A 23,274-nucleotide genomic window follows, 5' to 3' on the forward strand; every position below is an offset into this window, starting at 1 on the left:
AGGCTTAGAAAACGCTGTAAAAATATTTGAAATCGATTTTATGAATTCTTTTAAGGTCTTAGCTCAGAAGTTTATGTCGCCGGGTCGGAATGCGACCAAGAAATACGTACATACAATGTAATATTGTCCATTAATGATGAATTATCGAGATTAGAGGATAGGTATTTCCATTGAAGTCGTACTTTGCATTTTTTATAAGTTAACAACCAAAAGAGTTAAACGTCGGATCTGAACACAGAGCTCGTTTCAAATGTGTGTTTAGTTCTGTTCGACTGAGTTTTTAAGAAGTTTTTAACCTGTTATGCTACCTCAGAATGACCAATATGCTAAAGAATAATAGAACAACAGCCTTACCCATGGTGCATAAAAGTACATACGTAGATTAAAACAATGCGTGGATCAGCGCCCCAAATCATGAGGTGGAAGGGACACCTTTTTCACCTTGGTCGGGTGCGAGGCCGATCTAAAACCTCTGTCATGCTGAGTGTCCGGCACCCAGCCGCAGTGCGACTCCACACTGAACGGAATTTATCTATATTAAATTCTACCTACCTTTGGGTTTAAACCACAGGCCCCACGAATCTACCCAAAGGGCTAAACCCAATGAGCTGATTGCTGCGAACTTCAAGGGCTAACAGCTCCCCGTTGTACTAGATTTAAGTCTCCGATCAGACCTTGTAGCTTTTTCTACTACTAGTTGAGCAACCAGCAAACTCAATCAGAAAGGAGCTCATTCAAAGTCTATAATATCGGTTCAAGCTGAGTACTGTCTCACTTTTTCTGACAAGACTATGCTGAAATTTCTTGGCCAGCGAAATAACAAACAAAGTGCATATTGGATTTTAGTCACCAACAGGCAGGGAATAATAGAACAATCGATTTTTCAATTTCATTTGCTAAGTAAGTAATTGAAATCTCTTTCGAAACCCGAAGTCCAACTCACAATGACTTCCTTGATAAAACATGCAACGAATAGTTTTATTTCACCGGTACATATGTCTTTGAAGTAAAAATTAACGGAGTAAGTGAATAAATTTCACGTTCCTTGAGACAGTATGTTCTACATACGAACCATCCAGCGACTATGTCTAGTAACATATCTGTTGAAATTCGTCGTTAGTAAGAGATTTGGTGGTCTAATAGTGGTCTTTTAGAAAAATATATATTTACTGCATATAATTGTTGTTGTAACACAATACGAAATTACACAAATTTTTTGCCAGCTTAATGCTCAGCAATATCAATAAGGTTATATCACTAAAAGGACACCTCTGAGCCGATCAAAATCTGAGTCAGTTTCGGTAATGTAGAACATGTCGTGGGGTTAGCAATAACGGGATCACCAAATAACACTAAGTGTCATCGGTGAAATCTGACTTTCTCCATTTTACGACCCCTTCGAGACAGTTCATATCATTTGCACTACAACCGTGGCTCGGCCTGGGCCAAGAACACATAACTTAGTCAGTTGCCTGATCGTTTGAGAGATAATGTCAGTTGTACCAGTCTAGATAGGTCGCTATCCACTTATTGGATGCACTGGCGCTCTTGCTGATAATGGGAGTCTTTTGGAGCATAATTTTCAGCGAAAGTGGGATCCGCTTCTCAATTGCCTATCGAGCCCAAAGTGGCACCTGTTGACAAGAATTATTCTACACGTAATCTCCAGGCTTTGATTACTGTTGGAATTTAAGTTGGTTCCGAGATGTACAAAGTACTTAACATGTTTAAATGTATAGCTGCCAACACTATCATAGTTTCTACGACGCGTGGAGTCTTTGTGTGTGCTCTTAAGAGCTTTGCCTTGCCATTGTTTATCACAAGACCAACCTCTTTAGCCTCTTTTTCTGGGCGGCGCTGGCAGCTCTGTTGTTAAAGCCTAGGTTGTCAATATCATCTTCGTATCCTAGTGGCATTATACTTTTAGAGTCAGCAGTGCCACTGCAGTTTAGATTAGCTCTACAGATCATTTTTTCCAGCATTATATTGAAGAAACGCATGAGAAATTAATTACCTTGTCTAAACCTCGTCTGATATCGAGTGGTTCAAAGAGATTCTTCCCGATTTTGACTGAACTGATGTTTGTGCTCAACGTCATGCTGCATGACCGTATGAGTGTCGGAGGGGTATCAAATTTAGACATGATGTTGAATAGACAGCTTCTGTCAGTGCTGTCGAAAGCGGCTTTGGAACCGACAAAGTTGTAATGAGTGTCGATCTGTTTGTCAAGGGTCCACAATTAGGATCGCAGATAACCGTTACAAAAAACAACCACAAAATCTTTACCCTAGCCGTTTATAGTTCTCTTTTCTTACCTTACTTTTGGCAATGCTACATCTTTTCTACCTCTTGGTAAGTCTAGCGCTTATCAAACCGCAATGGTATATAGAATTGTATATCTATATGTATTATGTATGTAAGCAGGTAGCTATGTCTGTCGCCAGATAGCTGCTTTGCACGAACTTTCCCCTACCACACGAAGTTGAGCGAATTTTGTACGGCCCACTAAGGAATTGGCCGAGAATGATCCACTCAGAGTCGCACAAAAGTAACTGTAAAAAATCGAACAGGAATAAAAGCATAATTTGTTAAATGTGTCTTACCTGTGCTACAAGCACACTTACATACACATACAATACATCCCTGGTATGAGTAATGAATGAGCTCTAAGGTGTAATACATTCATTTGTGGCTCAACGACGCACTGGCACTCTGACTCACCGACGCGGTGGCGCACCAACTTGTTGGTTAAGCCTACTTTATATCCACTTATTTACTTACGCACCGTTACATACATATATACAAACAAATATGAATGTACTTATAAATATATTAGGCACAGTAACACACGCAACAATTTCGCGGCAGAGGCGGGCGCGCGAGGGGGTTTCATTGCAACAATTTCAGTAATATAATTTATATGCTAATGCGCGAGCAAGTAGAAGCGTTCGTCTTCAGCGTGCCAGCGACTAAAGTTTTTGCTGCGCTGATGGTCAGCTGATGTGTTGTTGCTGTTGTTGTAGACGACTAGCCTAGCTCATTTATATTATGTATCATAACGCTGACCCCTAGTCATGCCTTGAAGTTGGGGTCAATTAATTACTAGCGTGTTTTAGTAGAATTTTCCCGTTAGGCTGGTGACACAAGCATTTCTATGACAAATTCACACACACACGCACACATAATCTTGCATAGTTTACAGCTTTTTTGTGGTTATGTGCACATGTTTTTCTTTGTTTTTGTACGTATAGTCTAACATTTCAATGTCGCTACGCTTTTCTTTCGACTTTGCATTTGGACTGTTTCTGTTTTTGTTTTGACTTATTTATAACTTTTATGCATTTTTTACATGGCCAACTCCCTTTTGGCTTAAGGCTGCTTGAATGGAGGAGGTGGTGTGGTGTTTTGTATATTAGGGGTGTGTCAGTTTTTATTAATTCTTTTCTTATTTTCTTTTATCGATTTCTAAAATTAATTAGGATTTTTTCAAAATATCTAAATATTTTTTTATTTTGTTAGAAATCTTCAGCGACAAACGAAGCAATTTCTTGCTTTAGAAAACCACAAAATTATAGTGATTTAGCTAGAATGGATAGTTAGGTTAAGTAAAAGTTCCTTAGAATTTTAAGAATATTATTGAAATAATGTTTTTTTTTAAATTTGGATGTCCCTCGGCAATCACTATCAAACCCTAGAATCTTAAAATCTCAAATTATATTGAGCATACCTCTAAACGGTACTTATAGGGATGACCTTTTGGTGTAAGTGATCCCTGCTGGCTGTATACAATGTTTTTTAGCTTTTTCTTTTGGATCCCTTCCAGTTACGTAGAGCCTACTGTCGTGTGATCTGTTTTTTTTTTGTTGATCGTTCATCTGCGGCTGAGCTGTCATCCTCTTCTAAACTGCGAATATTTTTACCTGGGTAACAGTCGTTGGTTGGATGATATATAAATATGAAGACGTTTGGTTTACGAGGGATTTTTTTGGAAGAGAGAGCTCAGTATTTTAATGCCCAAAATTGGTTCTCTCAAAAAACGATATGCCGCCGGTTTCTTAGGTTGTAGTTCTGCCCTCCGTTCGTTGAGTCCAATTTTTTGTGACTGGTTCGAGCATTTCGACTAGTAACTGGCGAATGACTGGCGTGATGTTTTGCTCCAAGTCCTGAATCAAAGCGGGATTATCCGCGTAGACTTTAGAATTTACATATTCCCAAAGGAAAAAATTGAACGTTGTGTTATCATACGATCTCGGTGGCCAAACGACCGGGCCAAAACGTGAAATTATCTGTTACCGAACTGTTCTCTCAATAAATCCATTGACTGATGCATTGTGTGGGAAGTGACGTCGTTTTGTTGATATGAGATCCTGAGCTTCAATTTCAGGTATCAATTAGTCGGTTATCCTGGCGCGATAACGGTCGCCATTGACGGTTACGTTTCCACTGGCATCATTTTTGAAGAAATATCGACCGATGGTTCCATCTGACCACAAACTACACCAAAACGTTGTTTTTACCAGATGAAATGGCGGCTCTTGAATTGAATGGGCCTCATCGCTGAACAAAATGCAGCTCGAAAACGTCGGATATGAGTATCGACAGTACCGACAATGAGTAGCTTCTTGGGTGGGGAAAAGACGTGTGCAGAATGCCAGATCGCTATCTTAAAAACTGTAACTAAAACAAGTTCTAAATTTAAGGATATCCCTTGTATGTATTCGTGTGCTCAAATCCGTTTTATTTTCAATGCCCGTGTAGACTCGATGCCACGCCGACATTTGGAACGTGCTTTGCTACAGTTTTAGTTTTTATTATTTGTCCTTGTTGGTGTGAGTTATCCTTTGGTAATCCATTTGAATTCGTTGAAACTCGCTTGAATGCGTTGGCTCGGTACACGCATGTGCACACATGGCATACATACAGAGGCATATGGCATGGGCCGAGTCATGTTGACACAAATCACATTGACGTGTTTGCTTTTGTCATCATTTTGCCATTGTGTCGTGATTGTGCTCGTCCTCAATGACGTGCAGCGAGGATCTGCAGCGCGGTTTGCATGTGTCGTGACTTTGCTTTCAATTACTAATCTAGCACTCGTCTGAATATTTATTAAAACAGTTCTAGGAATTTTGGTCGGTATGTATTCTTCTAAGCCTACTTAGTCTCTTCGGTCTTTAGGCAAACGAAATAATTGAAATTTGCAGGAAATTGCTTTTTGTGTACTGGACGTGGATGGTTAATGGAAGGCCCCAAGGTTCGCAGAATTTCGATACCTTGAGGTTATGTAGGTTTCTTCGAACAGTTTTAACAACCAACTTCGACCCTAAGGAAACTGAAAAACCGTAACAGCCCAGCAAGAACTTGATTTTTTAGAATTTTTTTATGCAAGGCTTTGTATAATTTTTCATTTATTTGGTGAGGATTTCTAGGATTACTCATAGATTAGAGAAAAAGTCAATATCTTTCAAATTTTTTTCCTAAGGCAACTTTAATATTACATTCCCGTCGTATTATACCGCGCAGAAGCATGTTCGTTGGCGAATAGAGATGAGAAAGCACTTGGAACATTCGAGAGAACTGTTCCTTGCAAGGTCTTTGGATCTGTCTGGGTGAGGGATGAGTATTGAAGAATATGGAACTAAGATCTGTATGAGCTCTACGGTGACATGGATATAGTTAAGCACATACAAATCCAACGAATGTGCTGGTTAGGTCATGCCGTACATATGGAAGATGATATTTCGGCAAAAACCGAAGGAAGCGCGTATAGCTCGTGGTAAAGGATAGAGGTAACTGGCGAAGGTTTGCGTTCTCGACCCTGACCGACTCACAGTTGTAGTGCCAGAGAAGAGAAGAAGAAGATGTGAGTTTCGGACCAAAGTTACTGCTACGGGGCATAGGATATTCGGTGTATTATGGCGGCTCGTTAAACTCTACGTGGTGGTAAATTGGTAATCGGATGGTTCGAGAAGTTTTGTTGCGATCGGGATGGAAGAAAGCGAAAGTTTGTAGCAAAGTTGTTGTTGTCATAACGGGTACCTAAACCCCGTTAAGATGATAAGATTAGATAAGGTGCCATCGACGCGATCCAAACGGTAGGCCCAGGAAATGTGCTGTTTCGATGGGTTCGGACCACAGGGAGAAGGGTGTCAGATGTATAGGATTAGCAGAGCATGCAAAGAGGTGGCTAGTGTCACGCGGAGAATCCTTTCACGCTGGACATATGTTTGATAAGTCAGGGTGTATTCTGAATTAGCAGGAGTTTAGTCTGCTACATTTTCCAGAACGAGGACGGGCCACTTTCGTTTCTTGCGGCAACTCTTGGTTTGAAATATACAGTGCTGCAGCGTAGGCTCCGGCAAGCAGGCCACTATTTTTTTGCTAAGAAATATCTTCTGGTAGGCGATCTTCTGATTCTCGCTCGGTGAGATTTTAACTAACTCTTCAGGCACATGCCATAAATTTTCTAGAAACTCGTAACTAGGTCAACATAGTCTCGAAAGCAGTGATCCAGCATGGTACTAAGCTAACCCATTGTTTATACCGTTTGCCGCAACGGAGTTAACAACATTAAATATTTGATTACATAACAAAAAAGTGAAAAGTTGTTGTGAATACTAATTCACAGTTAGTGATAGAATTCTACGTCTTTTCGTTATTATTTGCGCGTGTCAGCAGTTTTGGTAGATTTTATCATGGAGTCGCGGCACGGCGCGGAGTCGTTCGCACTTGCCACCATGGAGGCGACCGACACACACACATACCTACATATGTTCAATTTGTTGATAGTACTATGCGACCGCTAATATGGCAATTATCACACTCGCAAGGGAGCCCACACACCGCCCCGCCTTCCGGCTTCAGCGGCTGAAATCAATATCAGCATTCCAGAGCCAAGTGTCGCATCGCGGCATTGTTATTTGATTAAGCGCTAGCGTTCATCAAAACACGAGCACACTGGCCCATCCACACACGTACGCACATTGATATATACATATGTATGTATGTATATACTACATACATACAGGCGGTAGTCCGTGCTCTAAAATTCACAGCTTTGCCATGCCAACCTTCAATGCATCAATTTGACTCTACTTATCCTATATGCATTCATATATACACACACATATATACATATGTATAGATATGTACATACATATGTGTTTTTGTAATATTTATGCATTTGTATTTGCTTTGCTTTGTTTTGTTTTTGTTTTCTGTTTCATATGTTCATATTTCAAATTCAAGGTTTCCACATTGTGTCAGCGGCAATATACAATATATCCCTGCATATATACACACACTAACAAATATGTATGTATATAGATAGTAAAAAGTGCATGTGAAAAATATCATCGTAAATAGAGTGCGAAAGCAAACGCCAAGCACACAGTTAGAACGCCTAGTTGACTTCGTGAGTTGACATGCGCTTGCACTTCCAAGCTGATAGACAAGCCGGCGGATCGGATCATTAGTGGTGCAGTGAAACAGACAGACGGTTAGACAAATACATTGAAAGACAAAGCGCTAATCTGTCGGCTGCGTTAAGTAGCTGTACGATATGCTCGTGTAGCACACATTCCGCTATCGTAGCCATTCCCCAACACCATTTTAGCGTCGAGCTTACAATAAATGGAAATTACACTAACAGCTGATAATATTTTATTGTATTTCTATAAGTCCCCACAATAATAATATATGGGGATTGCAGTTTTATTGCACTAAAAGTTGTTTTTAATGGTAAAACGCCGTGAGAGAGAGTCGTATAAACACAATTCGATCTTGAAAGTGGTTAAAAAACGGTATCTTTTTCTCTATTAGTTTTGCACCCAAATTTTTGCCCGTCCATGAGACAATACTTTACTAAACAGTTTTCGTTTGAAACAACAAAAATAGACACGCCCATTAAATCGGATTCTAATCTAATAATTGGAGCTATCCGTAGCGCAAATACTAAGCCTCACTGTGTTAGGTTAGGCGAGTAGGCAATAACTAGACTTTTTGTAGCTTTAATCAATAGAAGGAATTAAAAGGCAGTTTAGTTGGCCCGCTCAGGAGTAGCTGGAAACACAAGTCCCCTAAGCTGCATCAGAGAATTCAACTCCTTTAACAGTTTTTTTTTTGAAGCTGTGCCTCAGCGGCAATGTGCACATGCCCCACTACGGTGCTTGAAGTCATACTAGAGCTCACACCGCTGAATCTAATGATTAAACAGAAAGCGAAACATACCACGCTGCTAATGTCAACAGAGGGTTTCGGCATAGGAAAGCTAATGTCGTCTCAACAGGTGAAGGCATTAAGGGAAAAAACAGCACTGGCCCTACTCCCAAGTGGCGGCGTTACAAAGAGGATTAATTTCACAAAGCACTTTAGAGCTACTCTAGACATTAAGACATTCTGCTGAGAGACAGTACTATCCTGTGGTACGTTGACGGCTCAAAAACACCGGAAGGCATTGGAGCAGGCATTGCGGGACCGTATACCAAGTCATCCATACGAATGGGACGCTTTCCAAGTATCTTTCAAGCAGAAGTTTTTGCTATAAGTCAGTGCGTAGAAAGCAATCGCCACCGCAACTAGCCCATCGCCATTCTTAGCGACAGTCAAGCCGCACTAAAAGCGATGTCAGCATATGAGACTAAATCGCTTTTAGTAAGAGGAATGCATAGGAAGGCTGAACAACCTATCTTTGTGTAACCCGGTACACCTAATTTCGGTGCCGGGGCATAAAGGAGTAGCAGGAAATGAGCTAGCCGACCAACTAGCCCACTCTGCGGCAGCGTCCAAGATGATCCCACACTCTTAAGGAGCTGCTCCGCACGGATGAGAGAGTGGGGAGAGATCAGCACTGGCAACAGGAATGCGCCATGCCAAGCTGCTACTACGAGGGTACAACCTCTATAGGTTCAAGGAATTAATTAGCTTCCCCCATGACAAATTCCGCCTCCTCGTCGCGCTCTACGCAGGGCACTGCAGGCTCAGGAAGCACTTGTCCAACATGAGCATAGTCTCCTGCGCAAACTGCAAGTTCTGCGACTTGGACGAGGAAACACCTGCACACCTAATTCTGGATTGTACAGCAATTTGCAGCAGAAGGTTTAAGGCTCTGGGTTCCAATTACATACACAGGGATCACGTCACCTTAGTAGCGTCCAGCAGGCTCCTGAAATTATTAAGGTTGCTGGACCTTGGTGAACATATGCCAGGATGGAGAGGACACAATAGACCCTAGGTCGCAGTGCAATACCTCTGTAACAAATATTTAATATCTATGTTCATCTAGCGGTCTTGGAACAATGAACTGTTTTTTGGCTGCTCTTATATGCTTGTTATATGTAATTTGTTCTCATTTCTCAAGTGGAATCATCTCTGCCCCTACCATACTCGTATGTTATCAAATTTAACCTATACTGCCAAAAAAAAACTAAATTTCAAGATATATCTGAAATATCACCTTCAAAATAGGCCGTGAGGTCATACAGCCAACGCTTTATCTAATTTTCCATACACTTCTTATAAGCCTAGTCAGGGATGGCCCCCAGTGCCATCAGCGAATTTTGGTTTTGGCTTATTTTTGGAGCGTCATACGCTTAGATTGTTGGACAGTTTATCGATTTAGTTGACGCGGTCAGTGAACAAATCTCGATCAATTTTGATCCGATGAATTTGAGAGTGGTTCCTTTGGAGCTCATCTCGATTCCCCGTGCAATTTCCAACTATATAGCTAAGGATCGTATTTAAAATATAATAATTATGCAGTCTTCACATATAACCTGACATATACCCAGTAGGCAATTACGACCCAACTTTTTCGAAATAATATTATAATGCCACACATACATACATATATATAATATATGAGCAGTGTAAATATAAAAAACTGAGTCAAGTTAGCACAGAAATTCGATTGCAGTAAACAAAATATTGAAGAAAAAATAACGGTGATTTATTGTACTTATTTATTACGTTGTTGTTTGGCTATTTGCGTTGCTTGGCTGGTTGGTTGCTTGGTTGATTGTTGCAGCAACACACTGAGAGAAGGTCAAATGTCAATTTATGCCGCGTGCGCTGCATGATATTTGGATATTAAACGAACGAAATGAAACGAAACAATTGCAACAGCTCAACTTGACAACAGCAACAACAACAAGCACAACAAAGCTATTGCGATGAACTCACAGTGTGTGCAGACAGACATATAAACTGACTATTGATAAACTTTATTGCCGCACAACAAACATACACACACACAAACGCAAGATTAATTTTGTATGTACATATGTGTGGTTTAGCCTGCATTCCAATATTTTTCGCATTTTATGACGCGAGCAATAAAAAGCAATTTTCTTTAGTACAATTAACGGATTCAATAATTCAACTGTTTACCAATTTTTAAAGTAAATTTAAATAAAATATATCTTTTTAAATTGACAAATATTTTATTTACTTTTACTCACTTTTTCTCGGTGAAGAAGCTGCACATTTGCCAGAACCGCTGATATGGTCGGTTTTATGGGAGATATGTATGTGATATAGTGGGCCGATCTTGCCGATTCCGACAAATGATCAATATAATATCAAAATGCACCTACGTATTAAATTTCATTGCAATATCTCTCAAACTGGCGAACACATATATAGTCCCTTAAAACCTTCACCTTAAAAATGTTTGGCTCGAAACCAGTTTTTGACCCATAGTCTCTTGGAAAAACTTGTTTAGAATGATCCACATTTCCCGTATACGCGATTTTTAAGGGTTTTTGGCTCCCTTGCTGGTATCGTTAGAACATCGAAAGGATCAGTGAAAAATATTTTAAAAGCTTATTTGGGCCCAAGGAAAGTGAAAGCACGATTGATTCCAAAATAACTCAATTTTTTCGAAAAACAGTGTAGCGTTAACGTTTGTGAAACAACGCTTTCCGACTACCACGATGTCATGAAACGTATTATAACCAGCAAACAGACGATCAATTGGACAAATATCGTGGCAAAGGTGAGCCGAAGCCGAAACACGTCAAAAATAAAAGTTATCTTTCACACAATACGCTCAATAGAACCTTATATACAATGTTGAGGAGGCTTACCCCAGGGTAGTTGGCGCAGATGCTTTCGTCCGATCATATTCTACAAAGAAGCTGATGCATGCTTCTTATCAGTTCTTCGCCGCCATATTTAAATAGCTCGTGCAAGTCGAGTGGGAAATCGTTCCGCTGTCTATTGTGATATTAACTTCTCAACGTCGAACATTTACTTCTGTTTGTTGACGTGCGTTTTTTGTTCAAGAGAGACGAGTGCATATCTTGGTTGCAAACAAGATAGTGGTCCGAGTCGATGTCAGGAGCTCGGAGCGTACGCACGTCTAAAACATTAGAGACTTGTATTCCGTCTATCACAACATGATCAATCTGGTTGGTGGCTTTTCGATCCGGAGACAGCCGAGTAGCTTGATGAATGTTCTTATGCTGCAATCAAGTACTAAATAACTATATTTCGGCTCCCGGCGAAGTCGATCAGCCTCAGCTTCAAAACATTTGGGGATGTTTCATCATGGAGGCTGAATTTCCCGACCTTTGTGCTAAAGATACCTTCTTTGTCCACTCTGGCGTTAAAGTCGCCAAGCACAATTTTGGCATTATAGCGGAGACAGTTCTCATAAGTGCGCTTCAAGTGCACACAAAAGGTATCTTTGGTCACATCGTCCTTCTCTTCCGTGGAGCAGTAGGCGCAAATCAGCGATATGTTGAAGAACTTCGCGATTATAGCCGTGTTAACAACAGCAAGGCTGTCGTTTAGTTTTCATTGGTAAGCAATTACGTTCCCTTCTATGGCCACTGCAGTAAATGCCAGAAAGACCTACTCGCCTCAGTCCTTGTCCCGTCCATCACACTTCTTGGACGGCGGTGATGTCAGCCTTTACTCTAACGAGAACATCAACCAGCTGGACAGCGGCACCTATCCAATTAAGGGACCGAACATTCCAGGTGCGTGGCCTCAAATAGTAATCCTTAATGCGTTCGCCATGGTCGTCATCAAAAGGGGGGTCTCCCGAGGCTGTTGTTTAGTTTTCATTGGGGGCGTTTTTTACATCGCGGGTCCCAAACCCAGCGCACAACACTGAGTAGGGATGGTTCGCCGGAAATCGAGCTTAACAACTGTTTCGAGGCTTTGAAAGACTTTGAAGAACAAATTGAGAATTTTAAAATTATGAACAAAGTCTTACTATTTTCATCAAATTTTCTGAAATAAAAAATTATAAATAAATTCGAGAGTGCCATCCACTAGTCCAAAAGCACATATATTTTGTACCAAATAAGCTCATTTACACATACATATTTACATTTCGGCGATAGCACATGACTAAATTTAAGTTCGGCCCCATCTTGCCTGCACATTGAACTTCAGTTGCTTTTTTCCTTCCTTTTTTCCCTCCTTTTGTTCTACTTTTAGTATTGAAATATTTTGTTATATTTAATGCGAATATAATGTATTATCTCAAGCATTGTTTATATTTACCGAACTGTATGCGAATTCGCACGAAACGCGATTAAACGAGCGTGTAATGCGAAATTAATCAACACTGAACGCCAGAGAAATCGAATTTTTCAGCGTTTGTTAATTTTCGCCCTTCATAAATATTTACGTATATACGTCGAAAAGGAAGTACGTAATAATAATAAATAATATTTATATATTTTATTCTTTTTTTGAACAAAGTCTAGTTAATTAACACATTCCTCGTATTGTTGTTGTTGCATACATAACCTTGACAAGTTTTGTTTACACTAATTGTTCGAATTAGAAGGTTTTAAAATTTACCCTGTTTAGCTTTTTAATGGAAAAACCATATCTAATCGTGTGATTAATTAAGGCTGTATTTGGAGGCTGTAATGGAGTTCAAAATTGTGACACACGTATGCACTGTCTTTTGTTTTATACATAATTAAAATACTCAGAGCTAAATACCAGTAGTCATTGGAGCTTTCAAAAAAATCCCAGCTGTCCTTAGTTCTTTTAAAGAAAACTGGTACTAAAACAACTTTAATGTGAGCTATAATTCGACCAAACGAGCTTATTACTCCCAAAAACTTCAAACACAATTCTCAAAATTGTACTGTGAGATCGGCGATTTTTTGTCCCCCCTCAATGGAGGGACCATCTGAGCATGGCTTATTGATTGAGAAATTTCGAAAATAGCTCACTGGGTCTGAAATAAGCTTCATAATGTAGGGAGTGCCCATTGGTATGGAAAGACGTTGAACTTTCTATTCTCAACTGCTCAACACTAAACTAAAATGCCTAATTATTCTCTCCTCTTCCACTTTGACACCACAATTGTGGGTCGGTCAGGAACGAGTACACAAAAACTTCGTCAGTTGCCGCTATCTTTGGTTCTTCCATTGGATGCGTGGGCGCACTTACTTCGGTTTGTGCGGTTCAGTGCATACAGCAAGACTTAATCATTGGATTTGTATGTGCTTAACTATTTCTATGTCGCCTCAGAGCTTATACAGTTCATAGTTCCAACTTCTTCAATTCTCATCGCTCAAAAGACCTTGCAGAGAACAGTTCTCTCGAATGCTCCAAGATCTTTCTCATCTCGGTTTGTCTCGTCCATGATTCTGCGCTGTATACTTAATAGGACTGGAATAATAAGAGGCTTTTAGAGCGCAATTTTTGTTTGTTGAAAGAGGAATCTGCCTCTCCAGTGTCTATCGATCCCACAGTAGCACCTTTTGTCAAGAGTTATTTTGTGCTTGATCTCTAGGCTTAGATTGGTAGTGGAATTCGTGCTAGTTCCGAGATATGTAAAGTCCTTCACGCTTTCAAACCAGCTTGCCAACTGACATAGTTCCCAAGACGGGAGAAAGCTTTGTGTGTGGTATCCAGATACTTTGTCTTGGCATCATATATCACAAGACTTTCCTTTCTTTTTCTATGCTGAAAAAACTGCGATTTCATCTACATATGTACGTATCCCAGTAGCATTGTACTTTTAGAGTAGGTAGTGCCACTCTTTTCACTCAGCTTTTTCAGGTGTCGAAAAACCTTGACCTGCTAGTTTTTTTTTTATGAGAGAGAATAAAAAAAGTCATTCGATGCCAAGGGAAGACTATACGATGACTCATCAAATCGATGTTTTGTCGTATTGTCGTGGTGAAGAGTGATCCTACATCGGCGATTGGTTTTCCTGATTTATTGAAAGACAACTTGCAAATGATTATGTAAATCTCTGGATTTGCTGTTCGGCGTTGTTCTTATGGTATGGTAAATTTAAGATTCCTCACCTGTCTCGATGTCTTAAAAGGGTTTCGAAGCACCGCTCTCGTATTTTTTTTAAATTTCACTCGACCAATCGAACATTTTTTTTAATTGAAAGGTTGAACGTATGCTTGTCCCATTAATTCCTATAGATGCCTCAATCTCTTGATAGTTCACATTACGATCTTGCAATATCAGCTAGCGCCCAGCATGCTATAGTTTTTGGAACAATAACAGGTTTTTGGACGACCTTCACGAAAGCCCTTTTAGAGTATTCTATGTCCTCGATAAACACTGGTTAAGAAAGGGGCCTCAAAGTCAAAAATTTAATTAAGCTCATATGCTGTGTTGCTGAAATAAGCCACGTCGAAAGTTGTAAAAAAGAATCGAGCGAAAATGTTCGCCATTTTATTCAATTTTTTTGCCGATATGAATATTTTAAGTTACTGTAAACAACACAAATAGCGCTCGTATGTCGCTATCGCGAGTTTTTGTGTTTTGGATTGATACAAATTATTCAAAGAGGGTCGAGAACGCGTTGATGACGAACCGCATCCAGGATGGCCATCAACTTCAACTGAAGATCAATACGTCAATATGGTAAAGGAATTGCTGCTTTAGAATTGACGATTAACAGTCAGAGATCTTACTGCAATATCGGAAGGACCAGTGAAAACTATTTTGAAAGATCATTTCGGTCTAAGAAAGATGAAATCTCGATTTCAAAATCACTCAATTTTTTTCGGAGAACAACGTCATATTAACGTCTGTGAAACAATGCTTTCAGACTACCACGACGTCATGAAACGTATTATTATTGGCGATGTAGTATCGATTTGAAGTAGTTAACGTTGTTTGGAAATAAGTACTATAGAGTAAGAAGGAAAAACGCTTCTGCTGAATACCGTCTCAAAGTACATTTGTGTAATAGAAATTCTGTTAATCCCGCACAAATATTATCAATTAAATTAAATGGCACTTACTTTTCTCCAGTACTAATTTCACAAAGCTATTCAATATGAAATCAATTCATATCAATTAAGGCAATTTTACTATCTATGCACATAATTCCAATTAAAATTTCTATTATTCGCTTTCTGCTTATCGCACGTTTTTCTACTTCAACTAAGCTGGATTTCTAATTATCAATTAAATTTCTCGAAATCCCAGCAAAAGATGCCACTTATGCAATTCAAATGCATTTTGCTTTATCAATATTCTGCTGCTCCACTTTAACGGGTCACCATTTTGCTGCAGACTGAGCGAAGGCGAATGTTCAATTTCGTATGCACGAGACGTGGAACGAGCATGTATGCAGCGCAGCGCAGTGTGTTCATGTGATAAGAAGATTGTGCTTCTTTTGCAGAATAATTTATGTAGGATTTATTATTCAATGTTCTAAACTTTTTTGCATGGACACAAAAGGAGCGCACCACATTCCGTTAGCCTGGTGAAATGGAACACTTTTAGGAACTTTGTCACGCTTTCGCTTTATTTATGTTGACACATTTAAGAGGACTAATGTTGAAAGTTGTTCTAAATTTACTAAATTTGCAAAGTCTTAACATTAAATATATAATTTTTTAATTGTATAAAAAAGACACATACGCAAAGGCTTTAGAGGTATCATTTCTTCCAGAGAATTGCTTATTAAGTTCTTCGGAAAATAATTTCTATATATAGTAAATACTTCTGATGAAGATGGGAGATAGCTCTCTTGGACTGCATCAAGCACCTTCGGGTATTCTTGGACAGCAAACTGCTTTGGAAGAAAGAGCAAGAAAGGCCAGCAATCCGCTTTAAGTATGTTGGCAGATAATGGCACAACCTGGAGTCTTTCTCACTATGTTGTTGTAGCATCAGAATTCTGCCGAGTTGACAAGCCTGGACCGGATAAAAAATGCGGGTCCGTTCTGCTTACGTAGACCCAACTGTCAAAGGAACGGACTTTATCCCTGTCTCATTCACTGGTGCTATACAGCTATTGTTAGATCAATTCTTCTCTGCTGTGCAGTAGTATGGTAGACAGGCGTACGGAAATTTGATCGCAAGCCAATGGAAATGGTTTAGGAGTTCGTTGCCCTGTGCATAACGGCAGCGCTAAGAATTACTCCAAATATGGCTCTTGAACTATTGCTAAACCGACACCAATAGACCTCTTCGCTAAAAACTGCGCAGTAAAAACGGCGGGGTGACTACTGGCTGCAAGAGAATTTACATATAGAACCTCGGTGCATAATGGCCGGTTGGTAAATTTTTTTGACTACAAGATACAAGGAGTTGATGCATGTATATACTGTCCACCGTTAAGAAGATGTCAGCCTTTTATGCTTCCAGACCACTGCAGTATATTTCAAGCATACGTCTTGGTTTTTGGGGGGAAACCTACGGAGCTAGCCTCTAATGCAGCACCAGGCACCTTCCCAGTCGCCAAGTAGCGACAAAAAGGTAAACTCATTACGCATATCGGCCAGAAGTGTCTTGGGAAGCAGGACAGCAGTGGTGAGTGTCGCCAGAAGCAAGCGACTTTACTTCCATCGGATTCCAGGTAACAATGGCAATGAGATAGTAGACGAGATTGCCAAGAGTGGTGGTCGTCTGTCATTCGATAACGTGACTGATATTTGTAAACCCAACACGATCTGGACAGCAGCTTGAGACAAGAAAGGTTAAAATTCTGTGGAATAATCTATTAGAATGTTAAACTGCATCATGCAAAGAGGTAGATCAAAAATACACAAAGTTCCTTTTCGCTCCTGATGGAAGATGATTGGAAAATGATTTGAATACTCACTGATTCCAGTCTGATGGCGACATACGCCTGCAGATGGCATTACTAAAGATCAAAATTGGCCCAAGCGTGGCTCACGCTTCAAACAGGTTAATCTAACCTAAATACCTCAGAAGCTTTGGTCATGAAATATCTTCTATTACTCGCACTAACAATGATTGACTTTGGATACTGTAAGAGATTTAAGGAATCTGTGTTCAGCTTTTGCAAGGTCTCCAAGGTATCGAAATTTATTTTAAACTGATAGTGTGGTACAATATTGCTCCCTTACAGAGTAAGTGTCTCAAAATTCACGAGAGAGATGGCTGTCACTTCGCTCCATATAAACTTTCGAAACTTTATGGATTATAAATTGCAATTAATGCTTTGATACTCTTCTTCGCTCCCGCTCCGACCGTATTAATTTGTAAAAAATTATTTAATTACAAAACCATGCGATATTTCTGTAATTCTCATCAAGTTAATGCATTAAAATACATATGTATAGTATGCCTATGCTTAACGTCTAAAAATGTGCTCTCTAATATTCGTCGCTTACAATTAATAGTCGAATTATAGCTACATAAATATTTATTATTAATAAGCTCATTTAAGCAATTTTCCTTTCCTTATTATTACATAATCTTCTTTATCACAAGTGCCCGTTTATAATCAATATTTTATTTTATATACATACTATATACTGCAGGCGCATGCACTAGGTTATGACTAGGATAACATAAATAACTTATTTTTATATACTTATCGATGAATCATCCTCACTTCCGCACAAACCAAGAACAGCCCATTAAAGTGTCCGCAAAATGACATATAATATTCAATATTCTGCAAAATGATTGAAATTCATGTTGTGTTCTTTTATTTGCAGAAATCGAGTTGGGCACAAAATGCATCGTGGAGATGGAAAAACAGCAGACAATTCTGCAAAATCCGCCATCGCTGGACAAATTGGAGAGGTAAGCGCGGCTTTTATGCAGTTTCTAGTTATATGCATATTCTTATGTGTATCTATATATACATAAAAGGTCTAGTAGTATATATGTATCTAGTAGAAAATTTGAGTAGCTACCTCTTAGGAAAATATGTAGATTTTGTATAGACTAGGTTACGTTAGGTTAGATGGCTGACCTAGAGAGAGATCGCACGTGGAGTGCTATATGAAGTCACAAAGGACCCAGTCATAAAAAAGAACTCCTGAGTTTGATCTTATAAATTAGCATAACGCCTAGTAGCCAATACAGTTACAATTTAATTCCCTTTCCCGTTAGTTCGGGATGTCTGAAGGTCTGCGCTTTCAAGTCCAAGTTGAAGTCTTGACCTCCCAACCGTGGGACAGTCAGGAAGGAAGTGTTGAGTTGTTTCTACCTCATATTTTTCCATACAGCTTCTGCAAATGGCGTCTGGATCAAAGTCCCACAACTAGGGAGAGACTAGCCTTACTGAGGGCAAAGAGATCACTAGAGATCACTCTTTCGATTGATCTGGGGTCGAAAGCAGATGTACCGATGGTGGATTAGCGCTGACCAAGCCCCCTCAAAGCCTAGATATCTAGTAGTTGAACACAAAAGGAAACGAGAGCACCGACCCACTCCCATTCTCCTGATAGCAGTTCTAGGGTGCCTGGCACCCTGTCTTATGACAAAGACATCCGATGCTATTGATAGCGAGGTTATGCAGTCTTTGACAAACCGTGAACGCACTATTAACTCTCATCACTTGCTGATGAGCGCCGCCCGTTGAACGCTCTCGAGTTTCTTTGCAAGTGTGGTATCATTTTGAGCCCCCCACCACATAAAGGACTTGACAAAGGTGTCAGAACGGCTATATGTTTATATGAGATTCTATGGGAGGTTTTGTAATTTTAGAGTTTTGCTTCTGATATTATCGGCGTCGTTGGAGAAACTTGCAAAAAATCAAATTCGAAGCTCCGTTTTCGTTAGTTCATTTCACCATTTTATCCATGGAGAAAATAAAAATTAATGTAAAGCAGCTGATGATGTGGAGAGAGAGGTATATCTAGGGAGCAAGAGGCTTCTAAATGATAGGCTTAGGAGTAGGTCGCAAGACCGTTTGGACAATAACCCTAACGGTTGAGAGTACCTCCGGGACGTTTCGTTAGTTGAGGTTAATCCAGGCTTCAGATTCTTTCTTAGATTGATTTTCCTTCTTACCACGCATGGCCCTCTGAATGCATCTGCTTAAAATTTTCCTACAGGGTATACACCACTTGCAGCACATAATTGTAATGTCTGTCTCTGATTTAATGCTCGCGCACGTGCTCCCTTGCATAACTAAGCCTATTTGACCATAATTATTGCGAAAATTGTCGCTGCTTGCTTTGCGCTTGTACACGCTTTCTTTTTTCGGATAAATTATATTTATATATTTTTTTATTGTTGCAGAAAACCACCCAAGACATTTGCATTCGATCACTGCTTCTACTCGTTAAATCCCGAAGACCAGAATTTCGCCTCACAGGAGTCCGTCTTCGACTGTGTGGGACGTGATATACTCTATAATGCATTCCAAGGCTACAATGCCTGCATATTCGCCTATGGCCAAACAGGTGAGTACACACACACACACTTATTTCTTACTAACATATTGAATACTTTATTTATTTGCTGTTTTATTTTCCATCCCTTCCTCATAGGCTCCGGCAAATCATACACAATGATGGGTTCGCTTGAGTCCAAAGGCATCATACCACGCCTCTGCGATGAGCTCTTCTCAGCCATAGCCAATAAAACGACACAGGATCTCATGTACAAGGTCGAGGTGTCCTACATGGAGATCTACAATGAGAAAGTACACGATCTGCTCGATCCGAAACCAAATAAACAATCACTCAAGGTGCGTGAACACAATGTGTTGGGTCCATATGTGGATGGTCTGTCGCAGCTGGCGGTCTCCTCATACAAGGATATTGACAATCTCATGACCGAGGGCAATAAATCGCGTACTGTCGCCGCAACGAATATGAATGCGGAATCGTCACGTTCGCATGCTGTTTTCTCGGTGGTGCTCACACAAATACTGACAGATCAGGCGACCGGTGTGAGCGGTGAGAAGGTGTCACGTATGTCGTTGGTGGATTTGGCTGGTTCCGAACGCGCTGTGAAGACTGGTGCTGTTGGCGATCGACTCAAGGAGGGCTCCAACATTAATAAGTGAGTTTGTGTCTTTGTGTTTTTTGGGTTAGGGGGCATTATGTATCAGAAAGCTTATTCAAGTTATTAAAAATCTTATATGTATATACTACTGCATACTTCAATTTACATTTTCCAGATCACTCACCACTTTGGGTTTGGTCATTTCGAAGCTGGCCGATCAATCGAATGGCAAAAAAAGTGGCAACGACAAATTCGTACCCTATCGCGACTCTGTACTCACATGGCTGTTGAAGGACAATTTGGGTGGTAATTCAAAAACCGTTATGGTTGCCACAATATCACCATCGGCCGATAATTACGAAGAAACACTCTCGACGCTGCGCTATGCCGATCGTGCCAAGCGTATTGTCAATCATGCTGTCGTCAATGAGGATCCGAACGCACGCATCATACGCGAATTGCGTCTGGAAGTGGAGGCGCTACGTAATATGCTGAAACATGCGACCGGTTCGCCAGTGGGCGATGTACAACGCGTCGATATACACGACAAGCTCGCGGAAAGTGAAAATCTGATGAAGCAAATCTCACAAACGTGGGAGGAGAAGCTGGTGAAAACCGAACGCATACAAAACGAACGTCAGCAGGCGCTCGAAAAGATGGGCATTAGTGTGCAGGCGAGCGGCATTAAAGTGGAGAAGAACAAATATTATTTAGTCAATTTGAATGCTGATCCGTCCCTGAATGAGTTGTTGGTTTACTATTTAAAGGTGAGTGTTGGCTGTGTTGGTGTAGTTTTTGTTGGGTTTAAGTTTGGGTTTGCGGGGATATGTCGTCATATGAGCATTATAATTCGGAACAGTTATTTTTGAGTTGGTCATGTCTCTTTCTTGCGACAATCGGGTTCGCATAACCGAAACATACTCAGAGCTCTTTACGTTCGTAGATTTCCACCTACGCAGCATTCTCGAGACATATTCTGAGAATGTTGTTGTTGTTGTACGGCAGAATTCTGCCGAGTTGTTAGTCCTTGACCGGACCAAAATACGGATCCGTTCCGGTTACATAGACCTAACGTTGCAATAACAACAACAACGATAGATATTACTGTCTTCCAATTGGATCTTGGTTCTATATTGTTCCAGTATTTTTTTGTGTTGGCGTAATAGTCTTGTTGTTTTTGTAGCGGCAGAAAACATCCCTAAAATTCGAGAAATGGTGTCGAGTAGACAGTCTTTGGCTGGATAAAAACCCAGGTCCGTTCCGGACAACAACAACAACATTCCTCAAATTCTTTGAGAACGCTGCCCCAAGAACCTCTGTTACTCATATTTTTACCTTCGAAAATCTCGACTTAAATATTTGCCGCATATTCTTTGATGTAGTCTTTAACCGTTTAACAAAAATTTTAACTCATTCCTTTTGTTTCCAGGAACGCACCCTAATCGGTGGTCATAGCATTTCCGGCCAACAACCAGACATACAACTATCCGGCCTTGGTATACAACCTGAACATTGTGTCATTGTCATCGAAGATGGTGGCCTCTTTATGGAACCCATACAGGGTGCCCGTTGCTTCGTAAATGGCTCGGCGGTGCTGGAGAAGATTCCACTGCACAATGGCGATCGCATACTCTGGGGTAATCATCATTTCTTCCGTGTTAATTGTCCGAAGAGCGCCAATGCCAACATGATCTCGGAACCACAAACCCCGGCCCAGCTGATCGATTATAATTTTGCGCGCGATGAGATAATGCAAAACGAACTGAGCAATGATCCCATACAAACGGCCATCGCGCGACTCGAGCGCCAACACGAGGAAGACAAGCAAGTGGCACTGGAGAAGCAGCGACAGGTGAGAGCCAACAACACACTTGTGTACGCCGTTATTATTATTAATTTATTTTAACACCCATTCGTAGGAGTATGAGCGCCAGTTCCAGCAGTTGCGTAACACCCTATCGCCCAGCACACCCTATGCCCCGTACACACCATACGATCCCTTGCGTTTGGGTAAGATTACACCGAACACACCCACATCGCAAATGCGCGTTGAGAAGTGGGCACAGGTATGTACCGTTATGCCGTTATTTATTTTGGATTCATTAACAGCTATTAGCTTATTACACATTAATTTCAAAAAGTATAGACACACATAAATATTTACATGGCAATTTGTGTTTTTTAGGAGCGTGATGAAATGTTCAGGCGTTCGCTGGGCCAATTGAAAAACGACATTATGCGCGCCAATGCTTTGGTGCAGGAGGCCAACTTCCTCGCCGAAGAGATGGAGAAGAAGACAAAATTCTCAGTTACTCTACAAATACCGCCAGCCAATCTAAGTCCAAATCGGCGGGTAAGTGTAGAATTTTTAGCGGAAATTTTAATACACGCATAAATTTAATTAGGTTAGGGGCTTTTACAAAAATTTGTTTCATCATTAAACATTATATACCGAAAAATATTTAATGTATCAAGAAGCTTTCGTATACAAACTATATGTATATGATTATTTCCCGAACATATCCTGTTTGGTATCGTAAGGTAGGATCTATAAGTACTCATAGATTTTTCCAAGGGTCCCTGCCCGTCAGTCGTTTCTTCTCTTCGCTATTTGGCGGAGCTCATCGTTCCATCGGCTGAGGTACTCTCCGTTGGCAATGCGCAAAGGACCATTAATCTTCCGCAGAACCTTTCTCTCGAAAACTCGTAACGGCGACTCATCAGATGTTGTCATCGTCTAAACCTCTGCACCATAATGCAGGACGGGATGAAGAGTAACTTGTAGAGTTTGGTCTTTGTTCGTCAAGCGAGGACTTTACTTCTCGATTGCCTACTCAGTCCGAAGTAGCAGCTGTTAGCAAGAGTTATTCAGCGTAGTATTTTGAGGCTGATATTATTGTTTGTGTTAATGCTAGTTCCAAGATAGACGAAATTATCTACGACTTCGAAGTTAACACTCTTAAGGTCGACTCAGTCAAAAGTAGCACATGTTGGCAAGAGTGATTCTACGATAGGCAGGCCCCTTGTCTGAAAGTTCGCTTGGTATCAAATGGCTCGGAGAGGGCCTTCCCGATTACTAATTTAAACTGATGCGGATTGTGGCTAGACGGT

At 40.4% G+C, this 23,274-nt stretch overlaps 1 protein-coding gene across 16 annotated transcripts in view; it reads left to right on the forward strand.

The window, feature by feature from the left end:
• LOC105228936 (kinesin-like protein KIF13B) overlaps positions 1 to 23,274 on the forward strand; it is a 66,202-nt gene that overhangs the window by 19,185 nt on the left and 23,743 nt on the right. For all 16 annotated transcript variants that reach the window (XM_049450666.1, XM_049450674.1, XM_049450675.1 and 13 more), the window contains exons 3-9: positions 17,919 to 18,006; positions 19,453 to 19,616; positions 19,704 to 20,220; positions 20,339 to 20,930; positions 21,593 to 22,015; positions 22,083 to 22,229; positions 22,349 to 22,516. In XM_049450666.1, coding sequence (XP_049306623.1) covers positions 17,919 to 18,006; positions 19,453 to 19,616; positions 19,704 to 20,220; positions 20,339 to 20,930; positions 21,593 to 22,015; positions 22,083 to 22,229; positions 22,349 to 22,516 — 2,099 coding nt within the window. The remainder of the gene's footprint in view (positions 1 to 17,918; positions 18,007 to 19,452; positions 19,617 to 19,703; positions 20,221 to 20,338; positions 20,931 to 21,592; positions 22,016 to 22,082; positions 22,230 to 22,348; positions 22,517 to 23,274) is intronic.

This window comes from Bactrocera dorsalis, chromosome 3 (genome assembly GCF_023373825.1).
Source record: "Bactrocera dorsalis isolate Fly_Bdor chromosome 3, ASM2337382v1, whole genome shotgun sequence".
NCBI lineage: Eukaryota > Metazoa > Arthropoda > Insecta > Diptera > Tephritidae > Bactrocera > Bactrocera dorsalis.